General features: G+C 55.4%; 1 protein-coding gene across 1 annotated transcript; it reads right to left on the minus strand.

Moving 5' to 3' along the window:
- Window positions 1-1,315: 1,315 nt before the first annotated feature.
- TTC38 (tetratricopeptide repeat domain 38) lies at window positions 1,316-21,844 on the minus strand. Its single transcript, XM_046646576.1, has 12 exons — window positions 21,766-21,844; window positions 20,148-20,319; window positions 18,831-19,004; window positions 16,167-16,242; window positions 12,914-13,033; window positions 10,797-10,856; window positions 9,873-9,911; window positions 8,268-8,349; window positions 5,770-5,935; window positions 5,159-5,318; window positions 4,830-4,903; window positions 1,316-2,580 (listed from the first exon to the last, which is right to left on the minus strand). Exons 2-12 carry the CDS (start codon window positions 20,315-20,317, stop codon window positions 2,487-2,489), a joined length of 1,215 nt encoding a protein of 404 aa, XP_046502532.1. The 5' UTR covers window positions 20,318-20,319; window positions 21,766-21,844; the 3' UTR covers window positions 1,316-2,486.
- Window positions 21,845-23,822: the final 1,978 nt, after the last annotated feature.

Genomic DNA, 23,822 nt, shown 5'->3' on the forward strand with positions numbered 1-23,822 from the left:
CAGACCTGCCTTTCCCACCTGAGCCTCTGGCCATGGGATCCCTTCTGAGTTCCCTTGTCTTTTGCTCAGGATCCTGCTTAACTGAAGAGAGATGGTACCACACACCCAGGTGCAAATCCCAGCTGCAGGTTATCAGTCAAGAACCTTTGAGTTACAACTCAAAGCTTCAAGCTGGCTAGAGAAAGAGAACTTATTGGCTCAGGGAACAGGGAGGTGCAGGAGTGGCCCCCTCTTCAGGCCTGGGTACAGAGAGGGGCTCGAAAGAGGGTGCTGGGTTGAGTTGTCTCCCAGATGCCTGTCCGAGGTCCTGCTCACTCCCAGGCAGGATGCCTTTCTGGGGTCCTGCAACCTGGGAGCTCCAGGCTTCGCTCCACCTGCCAGGCCTCCTGAAGACAGCAGCCAGTTTGGTGCAGTCTGTGCTCCACCCACAGTCCCAAGACCCAGGCTTGCTTGACTCACCCCCACAGGGCGACTGCAGCAGCAAGAAGCCCAGAGGGCCCTAGACTCAAGGGCTCTTGGCCCAAGTGTCGGATTCCATAGCCCTGTGGGTGTCCGCTGGAGGTGAGGGTCCCCAACACTCACTCTTGATGCCCCTCTACCTGTATCGTGTCAGCACACAGTAGGTGCACAGTAAGCAGCACCAGTTACTAATCACTTGTCGCTGCCACGCTAAAGGATGTCTTCATCCATCTCTTCTCTGGGCCTCCTCCTCTCGTCCAACGTCAGCCTGTCCATTGCAGATTAACCCTCTTCCTTCCCCTGGTAGGATTCAGCTTCATTTGTTTATGCATTCACTCATGGGTTCATTCACCAACATGCACTGACAGGTACTCAGTGCAGGCCATGTGCTGGGTGATGCTGGGACAGGTGCTGACCCTGACCTGAGGAGGTTACAGCTCGGGAGAAAGGTGCAATAGCGAGGGCAGGTGCCGAGGGCTGCAGGGCACAGAGGAGGCACCCTCAGCCTGCAGGGCGGCAGCAGAGGGCTTCCCTGAGGAAGGACCAGGGTTCCTGCTTCCCTGGCCAAGTTGTGCTTGCTTGGAAGCAGGAGAAGGGTGTGACCAGGCTCTGTCAGGGCAACCGGCAGGAAGGGACAGCTCGGGATGGAGGGCAGGCTCCCCCTTGGGAAGTGTCACCAGCTTCTGAGTGGAGATGGCATCTCCCTCAAAATCCTATTGTAAGTATCCGTTTTCTTGACACTCTGCCCTACCCCCACCTCAAGTTCAAGGAGAAGCCTGTCTCACCAGGACCCAGCCCAGGCCTGGCACATGGGAGATGCTCAAAGGTGCCTGCCCAGCAACAATTAGTCAAAGGAACCAATCAACTAATTTATTTTAATCCCAGGAATCTGCTTAATCGATTTGGAGGCCTCTGCTGCCTCCCAGGAGACCTGCCCCCTCCCTGCCTCGGTGAGTCCCTCCTTCATGTCAGGATGCACTGGAGGAGCCTGAGAAACATCTGTGAGTCGGGATCGCCCATCAGGCAGCACGACCAAGCCGGCGCATTCTACCGACATCTGCAGCTCGCTCACAAGGGATGTCGGGGCCAAGCTGATGCCAGGGGAGCAGGAGGCCAAGGTGTCATTTATAGGACTGGCTCAGATCTTGTTAAAATCACACGTCATAGGCTTCGGTTTTGGCCACAGCAGGGTAACCCCTGAGCTCCATGCTCTCACCCAGAAGGTGTACTGGCTCAACGCATGTGCATTTGTATGATTAAAGTCATTGTTGACAGGGAACCAGGCACCCGAGGCCCCTTTATGATTTGCAGTGTAGAATAAAGGATCAACGAGCCCAAATTTGTGCCACCAAAGCCTCCAGGAAGCTCAAAGTCTTCTCTCCAGGGACCGCAGAAGGGCCACTTCTTGTCCTTGTGCTTGCAAGAGCCGTTGGGGGCAACAGCCAGGGGCCAAGGCCACAGGCAGCGAGGTGGGGTCCCCTCCCCCAGGAAGGACAGGGGCCTGAGGTGAATCTCAGCGGGGCCTCCACTGGCTGTGACCCTGGGCAAGTCCCTGTCCGCTGTGGGTACCCTCACCCAAAAGACGGGACAACAGAAGCTGTCTAGAATATGATGAGGAAGACAAAATGAGAGGCTTTATGCCGGGGCAGCCTGGGGGCTGTGTGGAAGACTCCTCCCCAGCTGCGCCCGTCCCCACCCCACCCCCACCTCCAACCCTTGAACCACCAGGAGATAGGTGTAAGAGTGCCCTGGGAAAACAGAATTTGCAGGGCACTGGCACCAGCAGCACCCACCTTGGTTCTGACTGCTTAGAACTGCACCTCGGCCCCTAACAAGGATTAGAAGAAGATTCTGAATCATGTTTAAGATTGATTTTTCCCCCTTCCTGTAATGCTGCTGGTTACAGGGCTTTCTGCTTAAAGCCACAGATTCCCCATAAGAGGCCTAGCAAACAGGCTCTAGCTGTTTCTAACCCTACGGAACCAGTGGACAGCTGCTCTGCCCGCTGGGGAGGCACCAGACCTGGCTCAATGCAGGAGGTGGACGGCAGATGCCTTGCGCATGAGCCGCGCGGTGAGGGGCGAGTTGGGCTTCAAGGCGTCTCGCTCCATCAGAAGGCTCCTGCGGAAACAGAGACAGGGTCTGTGATGGAACCTCCTAGAAGGATGTGGGGGCTCGATGGTCCCTCAGCCCCAAGGCAGGACACAGGGGCTGGGGCTGAGGTGGGCAGAGAGCAACACACTCCCCTCCCCAGGTTGCTGGAGAGAAGGGACGGCATGATGGCAGAGGGGATCATGGCAGAGGGGACAGGATGGACAAGAGGCCAGAGGCAGAAGGCCTGGCCTTGGGCGGGAACAGGAGAGAAGGTGGTGCACTGGGGCGGAGGCGTGAGGATGAGAAAGTGTGGACTTCAGAGCCCAGCGTTCTCTGAGCAGTAGTGTAACCAGGACGTCAGTGTTTGGAGAAGATTTTGACAACGTCCCTGTGATGCCTCAAGTGACAAGAATTTCAGGGTGAGCACATCCCTGTAGCCTCATCTGCCTCAGGAACTTGGGGCCCATCCTCCAGCCATAGTGAGTGCTGGGATTAGAGGGTAGAGCACATCTATGGGGGACCAGGGGAAGTCCCGCCTGAGATTGTTCGAGAAAGCGAGCGGCGGAAGAGATAGTGTAAGAAAAGCCCAAGTTTAAACAAAGCAAGTTTCATTTAAGGCCAAGACCCCAAACACCTGACAACAGTGATTCTGTGGGGTAAGGGGCTGGCACTTGGGGTGCAGACACCATGGCAGGGGCCCTGACAGCAGCAGGCTCCCCCTCCACAGTTGGTGTCTGCTCCAGGCTGCCTGGGCGGCCTGTTCCCACCCCCACAAACACTCCCAAGCACAGACCCCCTGCTGCGCAGCACCCCACCCCCAGCATAGACCCCATCCCCCCCACCCCACGCTTGCCCCAGCTCCCCTGCTCAAGCTCTCAGCCCTCGTCTCGGTCCGATCGGCCCCACTTCCCCTGACCCCAGCTGCCACCAGAGGTGCCAACTCTCACCCGCACCACGGCCTGGAGCTCTCCAAGGGGCTCAACCACTAAAGAAACGTGTGTGGCTTTTCATATGGCCATGGAGGGCTGAACAGCGAGGGGCCTATGTCTAAGATGCTTTCGAGTTTTAACCCATTCCAGTGTGTCCATCTGGACTTGGCTGTGACACAGTGTCCACACCAGTTTCATCAGCACCGTCAACACCCGCACTGCTCACTTTGGAAACACTGTCGGGGCAGCTGGGTCTCGCCCACCGCAGGCTGCCTGTGCCTGCACTTAGACCTGGGGCTTTCCACACGATCCAAAAGCCCAGCAGAGGCCACCCCAGATGGGCAGTGACAGCTTCACCACGTCTCACAACACCCATTCTGCCCACTGGGCTCCCCTTGGCTCCTCTCTTCCTCCTCTCCCCTTGGTGTTCCAGTGGGAGGCAGGGGACCCACACAAGGAGGGGGGTCACATCTCCCCCCAGGAGCACACGGGCTGGTGCAGGAGCCAGCCAAGAACTCAGCCGCCCCATGTGGGGCGACTGAGCGGGATGTGGGACTACCAAGGCTGCTGGCAATGGCTGGGCTTGGCAGAGTTTTCTTCTTGGGGTGCCCCCATCCCGACATCCCCAATCCTCCAGCCACACCCCTCCAGCCCCTCGTCCTAACCAGACCACCCGCAGCCTGGTGGGATCTGCTAGGTTTCAGGCCTGCCTTCAACTGTCACTTCCATGGGGCACCCTCCGTCTCTGACTCCCTGCCGGCTCAGTGCCCCATCACAGCCTCTCAGAGCAATACGCCCTGCCCTCATGGCAGTTTATGTATGTGTGATTAAGTGCTTAGTGTCAGTTCCCACAGGAGAGGTGAGCTCCACGAAGCCAGGGCCTGGGTCTGCCTGCCCACCACCCGTCCCGGGACCCAGCAGTCAGAGAGGACAACGTGAGCTGAGGCCTGAAGGATCAGTAGGCATCAGCCAGGTGAAAAAGGAGAAAGGGTGTCCCAGGCAGAGGGCGCAGCACATGCAAAGGCCTAGGGACCTGAAAGAGCAGAATGCGTTTGGGTAACTGTAGCTCAGCATGGCTAGAATAAGGAGTGGGCTGGGGAGGGCAGGAAGGTGGGCCTGGGGGTGGGGGAGCAGGTCCCCTTTGGCCAAGTGGAGCACACTAACAAGGGAGAGCCAAGCCCCTGTAGCCTTGGGTCTTCACAGCCTCAAAGGCGGGAACCACCTCAGGCCAAGGGCAATGAGAGCCTCAAGGCACCCGGGAGGCCCACGAGGAGTCCCCATGTGAGAGAGCAGCTATGCTCGGAAACCTTCCCCAGGATAGCTTTGGCACATGAGCAAGGAACTCACCGGGCCACGTTCTTGTGGACGCCAGAGGTGCACTTCAAGGCCGCATGAATCAGTAACTGGTTGAAGATGTCTCTCTGAAAGGTCAGTCAGGCAAGTTAGGCTCCTGTAACGTGGGAGGAGGGCCGGGACGCCCATCTCCACCTCAACCCCACCTTCAACCCACTGCAGGCCAGCCTTCTCTCAAGGACCAATTCCTGGGGGGTGTGAAAGATGAGGATACTCCCACACCACGGGCAACAACCCCGTGGAGAGACTGGGCTGCTGGGGTGTGGGCTCCTGGACCTGGGCTCATGCTCCAGCTGCTGGCAGGGCTTGAGGCCGGGGCTCACCTGGGCATTGCTGCCTCCAATCTGGACAATCCGGTAGCGGATGGGCAGGAGCAGTTCCACAACCCGGTCAGGATTCCCGTTCTGGGCCTCCACCAGGGCCTGGCACAGGGGCAGCCCCACATCGCGGGCCAGGAGGTGCTGACAGTTCTCCCCCGGGGACCTGCCAGCCCAAGAAGGTGCCCTCAGCAGGCTGCCCCCATCACAGCACATCTGTTTCCCCGCCTGACCCAGGCTCCTGAGGGAAGGGGCTGTCTCTTCCCCAGCCCGGTGCCCTGGGCACTGTGCCCGACACACAGGAGTTGCCTTGATCAGGTGAGTTGGCAGAGAAGCAGCAGCAGGGGAGGGGAGAGAACAGGGCTCTCAGCTCAGTCGAACTGGGCTGAACTCCTGTTCACTGGTGACGTGGCCTTGGACAGGGCCCCCAACTTCTGGCCTTAGTTTGCTCCTCTGTAAAGTGGGAAGAACTGTGCCGACCGGAGGTGGCACTGACACCGGGAGCACATGGCACTCCCACCCTGGCACGCCCTCGGCACCCCATTGCCCTCTCAGCAGAGTGGAGGCAACCCCACCCTGGCAGCAGGGCCTTCCAGGGCCCTGGCCCCTCTGCATACTCAATGACATCCTGCAGGCTGGTCAGCAGCTCCTGCGTGGTCTGGGGATCCTGAGCGCCCAGGGACGCCATCAGGAAGTGCGCATCGTTGAACAGGAGGATGTGGTCGCGGCTGTGCTTCTTGGTCACAGGCAGGACGTCTTGCCACCGCTCACCCACAGACACCCCTGAGGACATGGGGACAAAACCCATGGGCCTGGCGTGAGGCTCAGGGGCGCGTCCTGCACACGGGCCTCCTGCACCCGCACACCTGCAGAGGGCCTTATGACCGTGCTCCAGGTGAGGAGTCCAGGCTGCGAGCAGGGCTGCCAGATGGCATCTGGCCTCGAGCTGAGGACTTTGGGCCTAGTTTATATTAACTCCATGTAATCATAAAAGCAACAGATGCAGAGGGTAGAAAGAAAATTTAAAAAACTATCGAAGTGGGGGCTGGCCCGTGGCTGAGTGGTTAAGTTCCCATGCTCTGCTTTGGCGGCCCAGGGTTTCACCGGTTCGGATCCTCGGCGCGCACATGGCACCGCTCATCAGGCCATGCTGGGGCAGTGTCCCACATGCCACAACTAGAAGGACCCACAACCCAAACAAATATCCAACTACGTACCAGGGGCACTTTGAGGAGAAAAAGGAAAAATAAAAAAAAAATCTAAAAAACTATCGAGGAGTATTAAGCAAAGTCTCTGGCCCCTTTGACGAATCCCAAAACCACTTTTAAAATTCTGTCCGTGGGGGCCGGCCCCATGGCCGAGTGGTTAAGTTCGTGCACTCTGCTGTGATGGCCCAGGGTTTCGCCGGTTCAAATCCTGGGCGCGGACATGGCACCGGTCATCAGGCCATGCTGAGGCGGCGTCCCACATGCCACAACTAGAAGGACCCACAACTAAAAACATACAGCTATGTACCCGGGGGCTTTGGGGAGAAAAAGGAAAAATAAAATGTTAAAAAAAAAAAAATCCTGTCCGTGGTCATCACTGGTACAACACCTGATACATGACAAGTGCTCAATAAAATCTGCCTGATTAATAAGTAAACCCTTCTACCTTTGTGTCTGGATTTCTCAACTCTAGACCGTCCCTGCTTCTGCTCTGCTCTCCAATACCACCTCCCACCTCCTGTCCCTCCCGATTCCTGGAAGTTACCAGATTGTTTCTACTGCTCCTTGTGGGCACCTCCCTAAGGAGAGATGTCGCCCTTGACCTCTATCTCTCAGCCTTCACATTGGACACGGCTCTTGAGTCCCCACTCTGCACAGTGAGGGAACGAGCAGCTTTGTCTTCCCTCTCCCTGGCCCCCGGAACCCCTGCCACCCTTCCCAAGCCTCCCTCGCACACACACCCTGGGGCGGCCCAGCCTTGAGGCCTCGACTTCTCAGACTTCTAGGCAGTGTTCCAGCTCTGCCTCCACAGGCAAAGGGTTAACAGGGTCTCAGGGTCAACAGGACTCAACCCTCCCACCGGCTCCTCCCCTCTCCACTGACTTCTGGACGGTTTTGCCTGGACACGACACAGGCTTCCCACCAGCCCAGGTTTCAGTTTCCCTGCCTCACGGCCTGAACGTCAGTAAGCTGGCTAGAAAGTGAGTAGCCTCTCGCTGATCTCCTGGCCTCTGGCCCCAGCCTCCCTGGCTCAGCAGCCCCCACTGCTCAGAGGACTCTTTCTCTGCGGCAGATCCGGAACCTGTCCGTCTCTGCCCCAGAAGGCTCCCCGCACACCCAGATAAATGCCAGACTCCTCACCCTGCCCTTCCCGCACGGGGGTTCCCCCCCCCCCCCCCCACCCCTCAGCCTCCTTCGCTCCATCTAACCACAGTGACCCTCCGGTCACTTGTCCCCATAACAGGCTGCTGGCTTCTGTGTCCTGGGGGTTTCAAACAGGCTGCTCTCTGCATGTAACATCCTTTCCCATCTCTGCAAGACCCTACCCATCTTTCCACGGTTCACATTCACCCTCCTCAGGAAGCTTCCTAGAAGTAGCTTACCCTGCCCAGGCCGCTTCCCTACATTGTCCTGTGCTTGGCTGGAAACCCTCCGTAGCCCCCAGAGCTGTGGCCAGCCCTGGCCGGGCTCCCTGGAGAGCATAGGGTGACAGTATTGAGAAACCTCTTGCTCTGAAGTGCCAGGGAGTTGAGAAACTCTCACCTGCTTTGTTCTAGGAAAGGAGGTGGCACCCAGAGACAGGTGGCCAGGTGCCACCTGTACCCCACAGGCCTGGTGGGCAGGCCATGGGAATGACAGTTGCCACCCTGGGCACAGAGTCTGAAGCCTGCACACCAAGGAGCCGTGGGAACTGGAAGAAAGGGCAGTGGTGGCCTGGGCCCACTGGCCTCATGCCGGCTGGAAGGCAGCCGCAGAGCTGGTACCCAAGGCCGTGGCCAGGCATGCCTTTGCAAGGCCTGCAGCAGTGACACGGAGTGGCTCACTAACGAGCTCGTGCCTAGCCCTGCACATTTCCCACGTTCTGTGGGAGGAGAGAGGAACCAAAGTGGAGTGCAGAGAGTGGCTACCTTCCATCTGCAGCCGGTAGAGCATGGAGCAATTGTCCACCGCATCCAGCATCGTACCGCTGGCCCGCAGGCTGGGGAGGATCTGGAAGACAAGGGCAGGTGGGGGATGAGGGGACCACAGGGATGGCCAGAGTCTGCCTGCCAGGACAGTGTGTGGGGCCTGCACAGAGCCAGCCTCAACAAACAGGAGCCACCACGACTGTCCCCTCCACTTCAGCTATCAGGACCGTTCCCCTCGCCGAGGGCTCAGACTGCTCCAGGTGCCAGAGGGACAGAGGGCAGACCTGAAGGAGGAGCCCACCACACTGCATACTGGGGGGAGCACATGCCAGGCCCTGGCATCTGTCACCTCCCACCCCCAGCCCCGGCCCATGCTGGTGGGAGAATCGACTCGGCCATTCGTGGTTCTAGATTCAGCTGGTCTATATGACATGGCACATAGTTCTCATCACCATTTGTTACCACAAACCCCCGACAATTTGCAGGGCGACTTAAAGGAAATTTTATCGGCTCTTTTCCTCTGCTCTTCAGATTTCCAAATCACGAGCACTTTCCTGATTCTAGGCTTCTAGGATTACACCTGCACTGGGGCGCCTAGGAGCTGCGAGGTAGGCTTTTGTCGTTCTCTTAAAAGCAAACCTGGGGGCCAGCCCGGTGGCACAGTGGTTCAGTTTGCACATTCTGCTTTGGCGGCCTGGGGTTCGCCAGTTCAGATCCCGGGTGGAGACATGGCACCGCTTGGCAAGCCATGCTGTGGTAGGCATCCCACATATAAAGTGGAGGAAGATGGGCACGGATGTTAGCTCAGGGCCAGTCTTCCTCAGCAAAAAGAGGAGAATTGGCAGCAGATGTTAGCTCAGGGCCAATCTTCCTCAAGAAAAAAGAAGCAAACATGGGGCTGGGGGGAGGGGGAGTGAGGAGTTAATGTTTAATGGGCAGAGTTTCAGCTCGGGAAAATGAGAAAGTTCCAGAGGTGGATGGTGGCGATGGATGCACAACAGTGTGAATATACTTAATGCCACCGTGTACACTCAAAAATGGTTAAAATATGTATACTTTTCTACTTTAAAAAAAATTCCTGAGGCCAGCCCCATGGCCGAGTGGTTAAGTTCGCGTGCTCTGCTTTGGTGGCCCAGGGTTTTGCCGGTTCAGATCCTGGGCATGGACATGGCACTGCTCATCAAGCCATGCTGAGGTGGCGTCCCACATGCCACAACTAGAAGGACCCACAACTAACAATATACAACTATGTGCCGGGGGGCTTTGGGGAGAAAAAAGCAGAAAAAAAAAATTCCCACGGGCAGAGAAATTATTTTAAGTAATCTAAAATGATTAGAGAAAGTCCTAGATTTCAGAGATGACCAACTTAGAAGTGTAATTCTACCAATCCCAACAGGGTGGAGAGTCAATGGGATGTCTTCATCCCATTCCGGATTGCAACACCACTTCTGGCAAAAATTAACCCCACGAGGTCTTACACAAGAAGGGTGTTCTTGCTCCAGATGTTGTTTCTGGCTGGGATAGTGCTGATGGGCTCAAAGATTGGTTAGAGACTAAAAGCCAAATTGCTGCAATCAACCAAACGGGGTGCAAACAAGGACTTACATGGTTATCGTAAATGGTCAAGGCGGCCTCATATTCGCCCTGGAAAAAGATCAAGTTCCCACTGTTAACATGTGGAGAAAGTGAAATGTAATACTGAGACATGAACTGAAAATGGCCACGCCAGAGCCCCCCAGTAGGCTGCAGAGGGGGATGGGCCATGTGGCAGTGTGGGTCCTGGGACAGGAGAAGTGGAACCTGCTTCTGCTCTGGGCTCCCCACTCCCCCGGGTAGGAGACAGCAGCCTCTGCTGCTGAGGGAGCAGTTTCTGTTCCACTCTTATTTCTCCGATGAAGTGCTTGAAAACTGCTGTGAGCTTTCTCATGTATTTCTTCTTCTAGTCTTCTCTCTCTCTCTCTATTTTCCTTACTGTACATTCAGCTGTGGTCACTGCTTTCTTCTAGACACTGTGTCACTGCATTCTACATGTCATTATGGGGTCCTCGTCTCCCAAGCATTTCTCTTTGGACATTTAGGGAACTTCTAGATTTTCTCTCTGATACATAGTACTACAAGAAGCACCCTTATAAATGGGACCCAGTGGCAGAATCACTGGGGCCAAGGGTGTCCCCCACACCTTCGCTCCCACTGGGGCAAAGCACTGGGAGGGTCTCGTGACTCATCCAGATACAGTCTGTGGGGCGGGGGGTCAGCAGTTCACTTTGGCAGCAGACAGACACTCGGTCTAAATCACCTCTACACACTGCACCCAACATACATGATCCCCAAGTGCAGATGGTGAAAAAGATGCCTCCAGTGCTTTAAGGCCTGAAAAGCTATTTGAAAACATTAATGCTCTACTGCATCAGGATGCCCTTTAACGGTGCAAACACAGGACAGGGCTCCACAGGATGTCAGGTACAGCAGAAGGGAGAAAAATACTTTTCTCTGGACATCTTTGCAGGAGAAGACAGCCAGTCATCTTACCTTTTCAATCAGATATAAAGCCCAGTGCCAATAATTATGACAAGCAAGCATATCAGAGTCCTGGGGAAAGAACGAGAGAATTAGAGAAAAATCTGGCAGATGGTGGGGGGAAAAAACAACAGCTGTTGTGTTGTGCCGATGCAGAGCTCCACATCATTGAGGGACTGGCTCCAAGGCCGGTCTGTGGCACGAGTTTCCATGCCACATGATCACCTTCTGCTCTGAGGGACGGTGGGTGGCAGGCCTGAACTACTGAGGAAGCTGAGGTTGGGGTAGGCAGCCACTTGTCAGCCCCAGAGCTAGACAGCAGGAGAACCAGGGCCGACACAGAGGAGGGTGCTCAGCTCCTGAGCCTCATCTTCCTCATATGTGGAGTGGGGAGAAGGAGTAACCAATCTGCTCCACAGCCGCAGAGGCCCACTGTGTCCAAACAGCAGGGGGCCTCCGATGAAGCGGGAGGGGCAGCAAGCCCAGGGCCGAACTCCTCGCAGGCATGGGCAGAGCCACAGAGTAAGGGGAGGGGGCTGACATCTGGACGGTTCCTGCTGTGACACTTTAGGCCAGCTCTCAACAAGAGGCGATTCTGAAGGAAGACCTGCTCTTGCTCCTAGCTGGCCCGGACAGAATAGTCCAAGCTTAGGAGACCAGACTCATGATCCCTGACAGGCGGCAGCTCCTGGAACCTGAGACAAGCCGCGCCAGCTGAGAGAGGAGGAAACCCCAAAGCTGCCACCTCACAGAGGCCTGATGACCTTCCCCGAGCGCTGCTCAGACCGCATGGCTCTTGCCCCCTACAACAGTCGATGGCTCCTTCCTGCTCGAGGGCCAAGTGCACATTGTCCCTGGCACTTGAGGCCTGCCAACTTTGCTCCCTGATTTCTTGCTGACTTGAGCACAGAGAATGTATTCAGCAAACCCTGAGCAAGTGGCCTGGTCCCCCCGCTGTGTCCCTGTCCTGGGAGGGCCCCTCTTCCTTGGCCCACCCACCATGAGCACTAGCCCATCCTTCTGTGAGGCTACTGCAGACGGTTCCTCCTCTGCCTGGACACCACCTCCCGTCTCCTGGAAGGAGGAACTGACAACCTTCCTCCATGGCTCATGTCCACCTTGCACCTGTGCTTAAGGATGCCAAACTGCCCAGCTCCCCTCTCCCTCACAGGCCACCGTAGGACTTGGTGTCTTTGCTCAAGCTGGTCCTCAGCTGAGATACCCTCCATCTCCCTGTCCTTTACCTGACAAACTCCTAGTAATCCTTTAATACTCAGCTCAGAGGTTGCCTCCTCCAGGAGGCCTTCCCTTACCACTGCCCCTTCATGCCCAATTGGGTTACATGCCTCCTCCGGGTTTCCACGTTCTGGAGAATGCCCCTGGATGGTGTGGCTCATGCACTGCCGGGGGGCTGCTCACTCCACTTAACCAGGCCCTTCAAGGACAGAGAACTCTGAGCTGGACTCTCGGGGGGTCCGAGGGCAGGGCACAGCCTGGGGCAGTGACTGGAGCCTTGACTGAGCTCTGTGCCGGCAGCCAAATGCCTGGGGCAGGAGGAGGAGGAGGAAAGGGAACCCCAGGCCATGCCATCCACCCCAGGGCTGTCCAGGCAGGCCAGAGGCTGCTGGAGCCACAGCAGGGACAGACGCAGACATCAGAGAACAAGAGGCCACTGGGAGATGACCCCAGCCAGCCTCGGCTGCTTCATTTTATGCTCGTAGGGCCAACACCGATGAGGACTTGTATGGGGCCAAGGGCAGTCGTCACGAAAGCAGGTGTACAGACAGGAAACTGACGCTCAGAACGATCACGTTCTTGTTCCAGGGAGAGCCAGGCCTCAAGCACTCAGTCCCCGTAAACTCACAGGGCCTGGGGAGGGATGTGAATGGAATGTTCCTTTTACAACCAAATGCCTCAGGCCAAGACCAATTCTAGGATCACCTGCAAAATGTTGGCAGGTGTTGGGGAGCCTTGTGGCTCCTAAGGGACGCTGTGGCTTGATAGAAATGACTCCAAGCAGAACATGAGTTTCCCCAGAACTAAGCTGCACCCTAAAACTCCTGTCCATAAACCCTCAGCTTCACTTGAGGGGACAGAACTTTCCAGAGATGGATCAACAGGAATCATACCTTCCAGTGGGCTTCTGAGTGCTGCATGAACTCCAGTCCGTCCTTGATCTCTGCTTTCATCTCGTGAATATGGGCAACGGTGTGCACCGACCACGCGTCCCCCGGGTTAATAGATAAAGCCTACACGGGGAGGGGGTGGAAGGCAATCGGGATCATTTGGATCAGGCTGCCTGGGCCAGGCCACACGGAGTCTCCGAGTTATGCAGGGGGACAAGGCTCTGCCTCAAAACAACAACTACCCCAAAGATGTTTCCTGCATCCCAGCTCGTGACACCAATGAGAGGATGCTTCCAATGAGGGTATCACTGCCCATTTCACAGGTGAGGAAACTGGGGCTCAGGGAGGCTAAGTGACTTGCCAAGGGCCACACAGCTGGACAGTAGCAGGGGCTCACCCCCGTGGCCCCAGCCCCATGGCCCCACAGCCTCCTGCATTCAGCTGAGTCACCTGCAACGTGCCACCCAGCCTCTCTGGGCCCGTCCCCTCTCCGCCTCATGAGAAGTAATATGCCCTCCTCTCGGGGTTGCCGTGGAGATGAAGTGGACACCATGTGCACAAACATGGCACAGACGGTCAAGTGGTCCAGGGGCTCTTGGCTCCCCTTCCCACCAACACACACGCTACGACCACACCTGGGCTCTGAAACGGCTTGTTCTGACATTATCACTATTAATAGCCGCTCCTGTGACCAGTGAGCTTGACAATGACCAGCAAGGCAGGCAGGCCTCACGTGATTCTCGCCCCACAGGGCATTGTTCTTCCATTTGTGTGTTCAGCTCCTGTTTACTGAGTGCCTACTAAGTGCCAGGCAGGAGCAGTAGGCTGAGGCAGTGGTCCTGTGGGCAATCCACATGAGCCCATGTCCCCCACCCCAGGTCACGGTTTCCCCCGCCCCACTGCCTCACTCCCCCCGGCCTTTCACAAGCAGAGAGTCGGGAAGGCCCACACACCTCTGCCCCTGGCCTGGTGCCTGCTGCCGGGTCTGTGCTGACAGGCGGGCCCCAGCAAACATGCTGCCCTGCTCCCACCCACTGCTTGCACAGGCCCTGCCAGGTCCACATGGGGACTGTAAGAAAGAGCAGGTCTGTAGGGACAATGGGCACCCCGGGGTGGAGCCCTCAGGACCAGGACACTTTGGGCGACCACAGGGTCACAGCTAAGGGGTGCCGGGGCCCCGTGAAAGGACCCACCAAGCGAGCTGCTGTCACGCATGGCAGAGGCTCAGGGCAGAGGAGTGGCTCTCACCCCTCTGCCAAGATTAAGGCTCCACCCTCTCTGAGGAATTCTTGACTACCTTCCTCTCCTGCTTAGGGCCTTCCCACAGTCCCCTGGGACAGAGTCCAAACTTCCTCCCAGGTCTACAAGGCCCAGCACGATCGGGCCCTGCTGCCCCCACAGCCTCTGCTCTCAGTGCCTGTGCTGCCCACCTACACTCTCAGCCTTGGCCCCCCAAGCACTCCGAGACCCATGCTCTGAGCTCCGCGGCCATGATGCTGCCTCTGTGCTTCTCTTGCTAACCACCCTTTGCCCTTCCTGCTCCTTGTCGGCTCAGCTTCTAGACATGTGGCACACTTGTCACCACCGTGAGGCCTCTCCAGACTCCAGCAGAGCCTGAGGCAGCCCATCCTCGCTCTCCTAGAAGCCTGGAGGGTCACTGTCACAGCCTGGCCTTGCCCAGTAATTGCCTGCAGTGTGTTGATGTTGGTGTCAGAGTGTGGGCACTTACAGGAGAGGGGAGAGCAGGAGAAAGAGGTGTGAGGGGAGCAGCGAGGGGGCTCCATCCCACCACCCGCTCTGGCAGGATGTGAGCCTACACCTTTTGGCCGTCCTCTGGCTCCTTGAACCACCCTGCCAGCATCTTAGATGGATGCTACCTAATGAGAGGGCCCAGCTGCCATGGTCTCCAGGCGACCTTCCTGTGCTGACCCCCTAGATGGTGGCACCTGGTCACCCAGGCCATGGAGCCAAGAGCACCATGAAGTCACCCCAGGCCCTGACTCAGGCCTAAAGCACAGAACCATCACCCTGCACTCAAGTCTGGGCTCCATTTCTGTAAACAGAGCAGTCTTCAGAGACCCCCAAGGCTCCGTGGGCCCCTGGAGGGTGCTGCCTATCTCCTGAGGAAGGAGTGCTGGGGGCCAACCAGGCAAGTGTGGGGGCATGAGCCTGGCTGGGGTGCTAGGAAGCTGGGTCTGGTTCAGGCAGCTTAAAGGACAGTGGTCTGGTCAGGCGTCCGGGGCGAGCATCCGGCTCTGCCTTCTCTGAGCTGCGTGGCCTTGGGCAGGCTCTGGCCTTGGCCTCTCTGAGCCTCGGCCCCTCGTCTGGGCAACGAGGGGATTAATGCCTTGTGGAAAAGGGGCTGAGCAGACAAGAGCGGGTGTATAAACAGTGCTAGTACTGAGCCAGGCACAGGAGTAGCTATCGCCCCCGTGTGTGTGATGGCCCCTCCCTAGGCCTCAGTTTCTGCTCCTGTGAGAAGAGGAACTGGGGAGAAGGACTTGGAGAGCCAGAGACGCTGTGGTGGCCAGTGACAGAGGATGCCTTGAGCCCCTGCCCAACTTGCCGCTTGGCCCCGGGCTGGCGCGTGAGGGGCATCCAGCATGCGCTGCACCAGCCAGCCCACCACATCAAGCTTGGAGGGAGGGGCTTGGCCAGCGGGAAGCGCTTAGCAAACCCCATGCTGCTCTGCACCCTTCACCACTGTTCCCTCTGATGGGGATGGGGTGGTGGCCAGGAGAAGGGCTGGCCAGCAGGACCCCAACCCCCAGGTCAGGGCCCTCTGGGAAGCAGCCTTCGTTTGGCATCATTGCTCAGCTCTCTGAAGTTTGGTGACACTCAGAAATGCGAGGGTCAAGGCAGGAGAACCAATGTTTACATACGCTCCCTGCCCACAAAGTTCAGATTCTGGCGGCACAAAGTGCGGGCTCTGGAGACAGACAGAGCTGGGGAGCCCAGAGCCGCCATGCCGCGGGACCCTGAGGGAGCAAGGCGAGCGTGACCTCCCTGAGCCTCGTTCATCTTCCTCCCTGTGGGGGTGGTTTGCTGAGTAATAATGTGGCTCAGAGGATGGAGTGGGGTACAGGTGACAGGCGGCAGCTGCTCTCTGCTAACATGAGCCGTCCCCAGTATCTCCAAGGAAACAAGGCCCAGAGTGGGGGCCTTGCCAGGGTCACCAGTGAGTGGTGGCCCTCATGTGCTCCATCCCACCTGACACCACTCCCTGAGGGTCAGCACCTTGGGAAGGGCCACTTACCTCTTTGGCAAGCTTTTCCGCCTGATCATAGAAGTTGGTTTCCATCAATCCAAAAGAATAGATGCCTTTTACGTAGCTAAAAACAGAAAAAAAAAAATCTCTAAAAAAAGTGGACCAGGACTGATCAACCCTCAACATGACCCGTATGGGTTGAATTGTGTCTCCCATAATGATAGGTTTGAACACTGGCCCTAATTTGGAATTAGGGTCTTTGAAAACGTAATCAAGTTAAAGGAGGTCATACTGGATGTAGGGTGGGCCCTAAATCCAATGACTGGGGTCTTTATAAGAAAAAAGTGAGGGAGATTTGGACACAGAAACACAGACACACACACAAAGGACACACGGCCACGTTAGGACAGAGGCAGGGACCAGAGTGATGCAGCTGCAAGCCAAGGAATGCCAGGATTGCTGGCAACAGCCAGAAGCTAAGGAGAGGCAAGAAGGCCCTTCCCCTGGAGTCTGCAGAGGAGCGCAGCCCTGCTGATGCCTTGACTTCTGACTTGTGGCCTCCAGAACTGGGAGAGAACACATTTCTGTTGTTTTAAGCCAGCCAATTTATGGCACTTTGTTCCAGCAGCCCCAGGACACTGATACACTGCCCAGCCAGGCGCTGGCCCTGAGCCAGGCACCATACCGAGCGCTGTTGCCCAGAGATTCAATGCTTCTTGCTGCTGAGGAGTGGTGTGACTTTCCTCATCTGCACAACCGTCCAAGCCCCGAACCGCAAACCCCATCTCCATAGCAGGCCCCCTCCGTGATCCGCATCCACCTCCTAAGACATCAACGCAGGTCTCCACTGACGAGCCCAAGGGCCCTCGCCCTCCTGTCTGCCTCGTGATGCCCACCTGGAGGCACGGCCCAGGACACCTCCCCGGAAGCCCTGGTGACCACGGGCTGTCAGTGGCTTCTGCTCCACCAGGCAGCACTCACTGGGTAGCCCCTCCCCAGACCCCAGCTCCTGGAAGCCGGGACACTGTCTGTCCGACCAGCCCCAGCCCAGGACATGCTTGAAAGCACTTCACTGAATAAATGCATACTCCCACTTCTGATCTGGAACCCTTGAACCTGAGTGCCCAGGGCGGTCACCCATGAAAGAGGCATTCTTTCCTGTTGTTTTGTGGCATTGCACAGAAAGAAGCAAGATAGAGCGATGCAGTTTCCATCTGAGGTTCAGACGCTATCTTTACTACCACGCACAGAGACAAAGCCTAGCTTTTACTATTCATGGAATTATTCCTAGAAGCAATGTTCTAGAACACTAGCTTCCAGGAGCCGGCCTGGTAGCACAGCGGTTAAGTGCGCACATTCCGCTTCAGCAGCCAGGGGTTCGCTGGTTCGGATCCCGGGTGCAGACATGGCACTGCTTGGCAAGCCATGTTGTGGTAGGCGTCCCACATATAAAGTGGAGGAAGATGGGCATGGATGTTAGCTCAGGGCCAATCTTCCTCAGCAAAAAGAGGAGGATTGGCAGCAGTTAGCTCAGGGCTAATCTTCCTCAAAAAAAAAAAAAAAAAGAACACTAGCTTCCAGACTTTTCTTTTCTTGTAAATCAGTTATTGAGTTCTTATTGGGGTCACTTAATCCTCAATGTTTAAACAGGTGGTGAATGCTTATGATATATCAGGTGCAATCAGGGTCTTATGATGGTTGATGTGTCAGTTTGGCTGGGCCACAGTGCCCAGCTGTTGGGTGTTGATGGGATTAACATTTAAATCAGCAGACTTTGAAGAAAGCAGATTATCCTCCATAATGTGGGTGGGCCTCATCCAATCAGTTGAAGGCTTAAGAGAAAGCCCCAGAGGAGGAAGGAATTCTGCCTCCAGGTTGGGACATAGAAATCCTGCCTCACTTTGCAGACTGCCTGCCTATCTTTTGGATTTTGGACTTGCTTGTCCCCACAATCCAAGAGCCAACTCCTTAAAATCAATCTCTTTCTCTCTCTCTCTATGTAAATAATGTACATATAGATATACACACCCCATCGCCTCTGTTTCTCTGGAGAACCCTGACTCATAAACTCTGCAATCTATTAATCCATTTGACCTTCACAACAACCCTATGATCGAGATGCAGTGGAGGTGATCACGTGCAGTAGTCACTAGGGCTGTTCACAGAATCAGGGCCTCCTTCTCCTCCCAAGCACACAGCAGGACTGCACATCCTGGCCTCCTGTGGGGGGTGACTGGCTGGTTCTGAACAATGACTTGGGAGCAGCAGGGTACCCCTTTCACCCTGAGCACTTAATTGCCATTGCGAGTCCCTCAGGAGAGCTCTCTTCCCTGGACTGGTATGTCCAGAGAGCAGCTGCTTCATCAGCTGGGATCCTGGAGGGAGACAGTGACAGGGACACAGACCCCCCGGCCCTCCTAGGATGAACACGTAGTATGGGTGAGAGAGAATTCTTTAGAGAATAAGATCTAGCGGACATTTGTTACTGCAGCAGAAACTATCCTGCCTGACTGATGCAGCGTGGTACAGCCTCATTCACGGGATGGGATGAAGACTGGTGAAGACAATGAAGCCTTTTCATTTTAAAGCACTAGGAAAATCGCAACAGTAGTCTCACTATTTTTAAGCCAGGGCCAGGAGAGTTGCCATGTTTTTAGGGCAGAGAAGAGAGACTAAGAAACAGAAACGATGTGATTTCCAAATGGCACATACCTGCTAAGGGGGATATTGGGTGTCCAGAATGGGTAAACTCGAGCCACAGAATCTCGCATCTGCTCCTGGTGGCCCAGGTAAAAATAGGTATCGTGGGAAAACTTCAGGGCCAACATGTCTGTTGGGTGGTCCCGGAGAATCTGTTCCCACAGCTCAGAGGCTTTCGGAAAGTTCCTGGAAGTGAAGAGAGGTTTCTCAGGAACACTGAACACACAGTTCACACGCGTGGGGAGTGCAAAAGGCATTGTTTCCTGCCAGTGTCACAGTCTGCACTGAATTGGTTAAAATATATATATAAAAGTTTCTATGTTAGGTTGTGGCTCAGGAAATTAAAAACCCGGGGGGGGGGGGGGGGGGGGTGTTTTATTTATTCAATAAAAACAAAAAAAACCTGGTTTAACAAGTTGCCAAGACAATTTCACCCAAGACTATAAACCTGCTGGAGGAAGTCTCCCAGGTGGAATTCTAGCCCTGTGCTGGCGTCAGACCTAACTCACCAGGAAGACGTGGGCACAACTTTATCACTGCTTCAGAACCCCTATGTGATCAGCTCAGGTCACCTAGCTCTGCGGGGCACCTCCCTGGGCTGAGCAGACACAGGGACTTCCCGGGGACGGGCTCCAGGATCAGAATGTCCACACACAGGGGGACAGCCGTGGGAACTGCAAGGTAGGGGACAATCTAAAAGGCCATGAGAAGATGCTCACAAGGGTGTATCAGGGTAAGAAGCCTAAGGGTGAGGCTGTCTTCTCTCTTCTGTCCTCTTAGGTGAGGAAGATTAGCCCTGAGCTAACATCTGTTGCCAATCTTCCTCTTTTTCTTTTTTTCCCCTCCCCAAAGCCCCAGTACATAGTTGTATATCCCAGTTGTAAGTCATTCTAGTTCTTTTATGTGGGACATCACCACAGCGTGGCTTGACGAGGAGTGTGTAGGTCCTCACCCAGGATCCGAACAGGTGAACCCCAGGCCACCAAGGCTGAGCACGCAAACTTAACCACTTGGCCATGGGGCTGGCCCCTTCTTCCACCTTTTATATATTTCTGTAACGTGGTTTATTATTTTTGTAATGAAAATAATAACTAACTTACTTAATGAAACAAAATAAGTTGTTTTGAACACTATACTGGGAATCTTAGTGAACTACTTCCTCATTCGGCAGTCAGTGGAGGACAGAGCAGCAGGCAGGATTCGTCAGGGGGGCACTGGAGGCAAGGTAAGAATCACCCCAAAGGCCCCTTCCCCTGGGCATTGAGGCAACCTGGGCATCTCCTGGCATGGCTTTGGAGTCCCAGCCCCTGGCCCAGGGAGGCCCCTTACCCCTTGGCAAAGGTCTCTACTGCAGATACGTGCAGCTGCTCCCGCTGTGTCAGAGGCTGTGTTTTGGCAATCTCCACCATGGTCTTCACAGCCAGGTCCAGCTCTTTGTCCAGCCTCACGGAGCTTCCGGTGCCAACCAGCAAGAGGCCATTAGAGATGGCATGGCCCATGGCTGGTGAAAGGTTGGAAAACAGATGGTGATTCAGAGGACCGGGCCCGGCCCGGCCCAGCCCAGCCCAACCCTGTGTATGAAGCACCCCACTTCTCAGGAGGAACAAGCCAGGAGGCAGGTAGGCTGTGCACTGTGTCCCCGTGTGCAGTCGGGAACTCAGCCTGGGCCCTCACCAGGCACGTGGAGGAGCAGCAGCCCTAAGAGCCTCCCGCACCCCCACAAATGCTTTTCTAACAAGGGCATTCTGGTGAGTGCCAATGTCTGGAGCATCTTCTCCCTTCATCGGGTGAACTGTTAGGGGCTGCCTGTGGGTCCTCGTGCGCGCCGCCCCCCGCCCGGCTTCCCTCATCAGCTGATATTGTTACTACAACCAGTACAGGCCTCCAGGGGCCACTCAGTCGATGGGTCTGAGAGGCTGGTCCCTGGAGCACAGAAGCCATGATCCTATCTTGGGGGCTCTCATGTGCTGAGAGCTTGGTGGGTGTTGTGGGCCGGTGTTAGGCGAGGGGCCTGTGGCCCTTGTAGCAGCCTTGCTGGCAGGCATGCAGGGCTCCAGGTCCTACCTACATTTCCAGCCCCGCTCTGACAGAGGAAGGGCATCCACTGGTGTTTTGAATTCAGCTGCTGGCCCAGGCCTGGAACCACCTATGTGGCCCCTGCTTCTTCTAGTTTGTTCAGAGAGCCTGAGCCTACCCCTGGCTACCAGCTCCCCCGGAGGCTGGAATCAGCTTCTTTCTTCCCCATTCTGTGGCCCCTGTCCTCAGCAGGACCTGGCCACAGTGGGACGGGATGTGCAGGAGGCAGCGGGGCGGTTCCTGCTGCTCTGCCCTCCCCTCCTTAGTGCTTCTCCCAGGCCTAGAACCTCACTCCACACTGGGGTCACCCTCCTGGGGTTCCAGAATGCACTCGGATGACGTCCCCATGCCTCTTGTGAACACGGCTTGCCTATGACACTAGCCTCTGTCACTGGGTCGGCCCTCCCTGCCCCAGGGCCCTGGGTGAGGTCTCACCAGCGCCGTGAAGGGCTGCAGTCGCCACCTCTTGTGTCCACGGCGAGTCTGAGCTCTGGATTCAGACAGCCTTATCTGATCCCAGCCCCACAACTACTAGCTGAGTGCCTTTGGGTACCTTTCTTACTTTTTCTGAACCTCAGTTTCCTCAACTGAGAAATGGGGTCAGGGTCTTCCTTGCAGAACTGGTATAACATTAGGGAAAAAGTTTGAAAGATGCCCTCTCTAGAACCTGACATCTCTATGAGAGCAGCTGTTATTCTAAGCCCACCGGTGGCTGTCATCTTCCTTTCCTCCCTCTGTGCAAATGCCAGCCTGGCTGCTGTTACCAGGCCTGCCCCCACCCCCCCAAGCCAGCTGAGTCCCACAATCAGGGAACCAGAGAGGGGCTGGACCAGGGAAATGAGCTCCTCAACCCAAGGAAAACAGCACTCACCGAAGGTCGGATCTGCTGCTTTGAGCTTTGACAGGCAGCCCTCAATGCCACCAAGACTCTTGTCATTGGTCCATTTTACATACTGAAATAAAAAAGGTAAAACCAAGCTGTCCCCGTGGAGTCCTTAGTTCATGTTAATGAAGGCATGTATCTAAATGTAGAATTTTTTGCTTTCTAGATCAGTATCTTCTGGACTCTGACTCAAAGAAACCGTAACTGGTTGATCTCAGACAACGAGACTGAACAGGCCTAACTTAGTGCACACCTTCTAGTGGTGAGGCTGCCACTTTCAAAAAAGAAACATCTCAAGGGAGATTCTTCCTGACACATGACCTGCCCACAACATCAGCTTCTTCAGCCCTGAGAGGGGGCCTTGACGTCGGGTACCACGATGGAATCTTCCTCCTTCTTGTTCATTCTTTCCAAGAAGAACCCAAGGAAACATTCATTATAGAAAGTTAAGAAGGGACGTGGAGGCCAAAAGATAAAACTTACCTTTAAACTCATATCATTACCACTTTCGACAATTTGGTGTATTTGTTTCTAGTCTTTTTTTTAAAAAAATGCCTATTTTTTAAAACCCTAAAACCACAATAATGCATTAGATTTTAGAACGTGCCCTGGCAGATGTCCAACCTACATCTACGCAGAATTAGCACATGTATTTTAACAAGACACAGGGGAGCTGGCGCAGACCCAAAGAACCCATGCTCTAACACAGGATAGCCCAGAGACATGGGTACACAGGATGCACAGGCAGCGGGTGGGGGTGGGGCTGTTGCCACTGCATTGAGAACCTGCTGCATAACAAATCCATGCTCTACAGAGGCCCAAAGGTGCAGAAAGAGCATAAACAGAGCCCAAAGCACACAGTGGAGTCCCTTGGCAAGCTAATGGCATCTGGCCAGTTGTTTCTGATATGGTCCTTATGTTTCTAGAAGCTTCCTTGGTCCTTATATTGTGTGGATGGAGTCAGTAGGCAGCAGTGTCACCGGTCACGATAAAGACCAGCTGTAGGTTTCCACCTGTGTACGCAGACCCGGGCACATCCTGCTCCTCCTCTAACTCACTGCATGAGTCAGCTCAGTGCTCTGGGCCTCAGTTTCCCCACTTGTCGAACAAAGTAGTTGGACCTTACCTCTGAGACTGCTCTAAAACTATAGGCTCCTTCATCGGTGTTAGAAATGACTAGTGATATGGTAGAAGGTCTTGGAACAGTCATCGGTGAGAGCAGTATATTCACACATCAGCCCAGGACAGGGTCCCAGGCCCTACATGGAGGAGCCCCACATCAAACTCTCAGCAGGCCAGAGCAGGGCATCTGTGGAGGGCTTAGCACCCTCACAGACCATCCGCAGTGGCCAGCCTGCTGCCATCAGCCTGCCCCACGGGGAGCGCTCAGCTGTGCCATGGGCTGGCAGAGATGTTTCCAACACGTTCCTGTGTCCTGTGGCTCAGACCACAGAGATCCCATTGCAGTCTATCGCTAAAGTCACTGTGCAATTTAAAAAGCATGTGCTACTTTCCAAGCCATTGGCTGTGGGGCTTTGGCGTGGCCTGAACCGTTGGTCCTGCACCAGGATGCTTCAAAGTATTATGAAAAACGTTTGGGTCCCCATGAAGCCCTACCATCCCATTTATCAGGAGATTTGGGTAAGAATGGGGTTGGTGGGCTTAACGGTTTATAAAATCAGGAGTGCTGATAAAGATGGAAAGCTTGGAAAGCTTCAAATCCTGCACCTGCTCAGTCATTATTAGCCAGCTTTACTTGGAGAGGTCATCAGATGACACAACAATCTGGATGTACAAAATTAAAAATTAAGCAAGCAATGTTAGATGGGAGTGCAGAGCATCACGTACGCTTGTGTAAGTATTGTTTACCTCGTGGTATGAATAAATGTAGCTATAAGATGCACCAAAAGGCCGGCCTGGTGGCGCAGCAGTTAAGTTTGCACGGTCCGCTTCTCAGCGGCCTGGGGTTCACCGGTTCGGATCCGGGGTGCAGACATGGCACCGCTTGGCACACCATGCTGTGGTAGGTGTCCCACATATAAAGT

This window comes from Equus quagga, chromosome 19 (genome assembly GCF_021613505.1).
Source record: "Equus quagga isolate Etosha38 chromosome 19, UCLA_HA_Equagga_1.0, whole genome shotgun sequence".
In the NCBI taxonomy this organism is placed as follows: domain Eukaryota; kingdom Metazoa; phylum Chordata; class Mammalia; order Perissodactyla; family Equidae; genus Equus; species Equus quagga.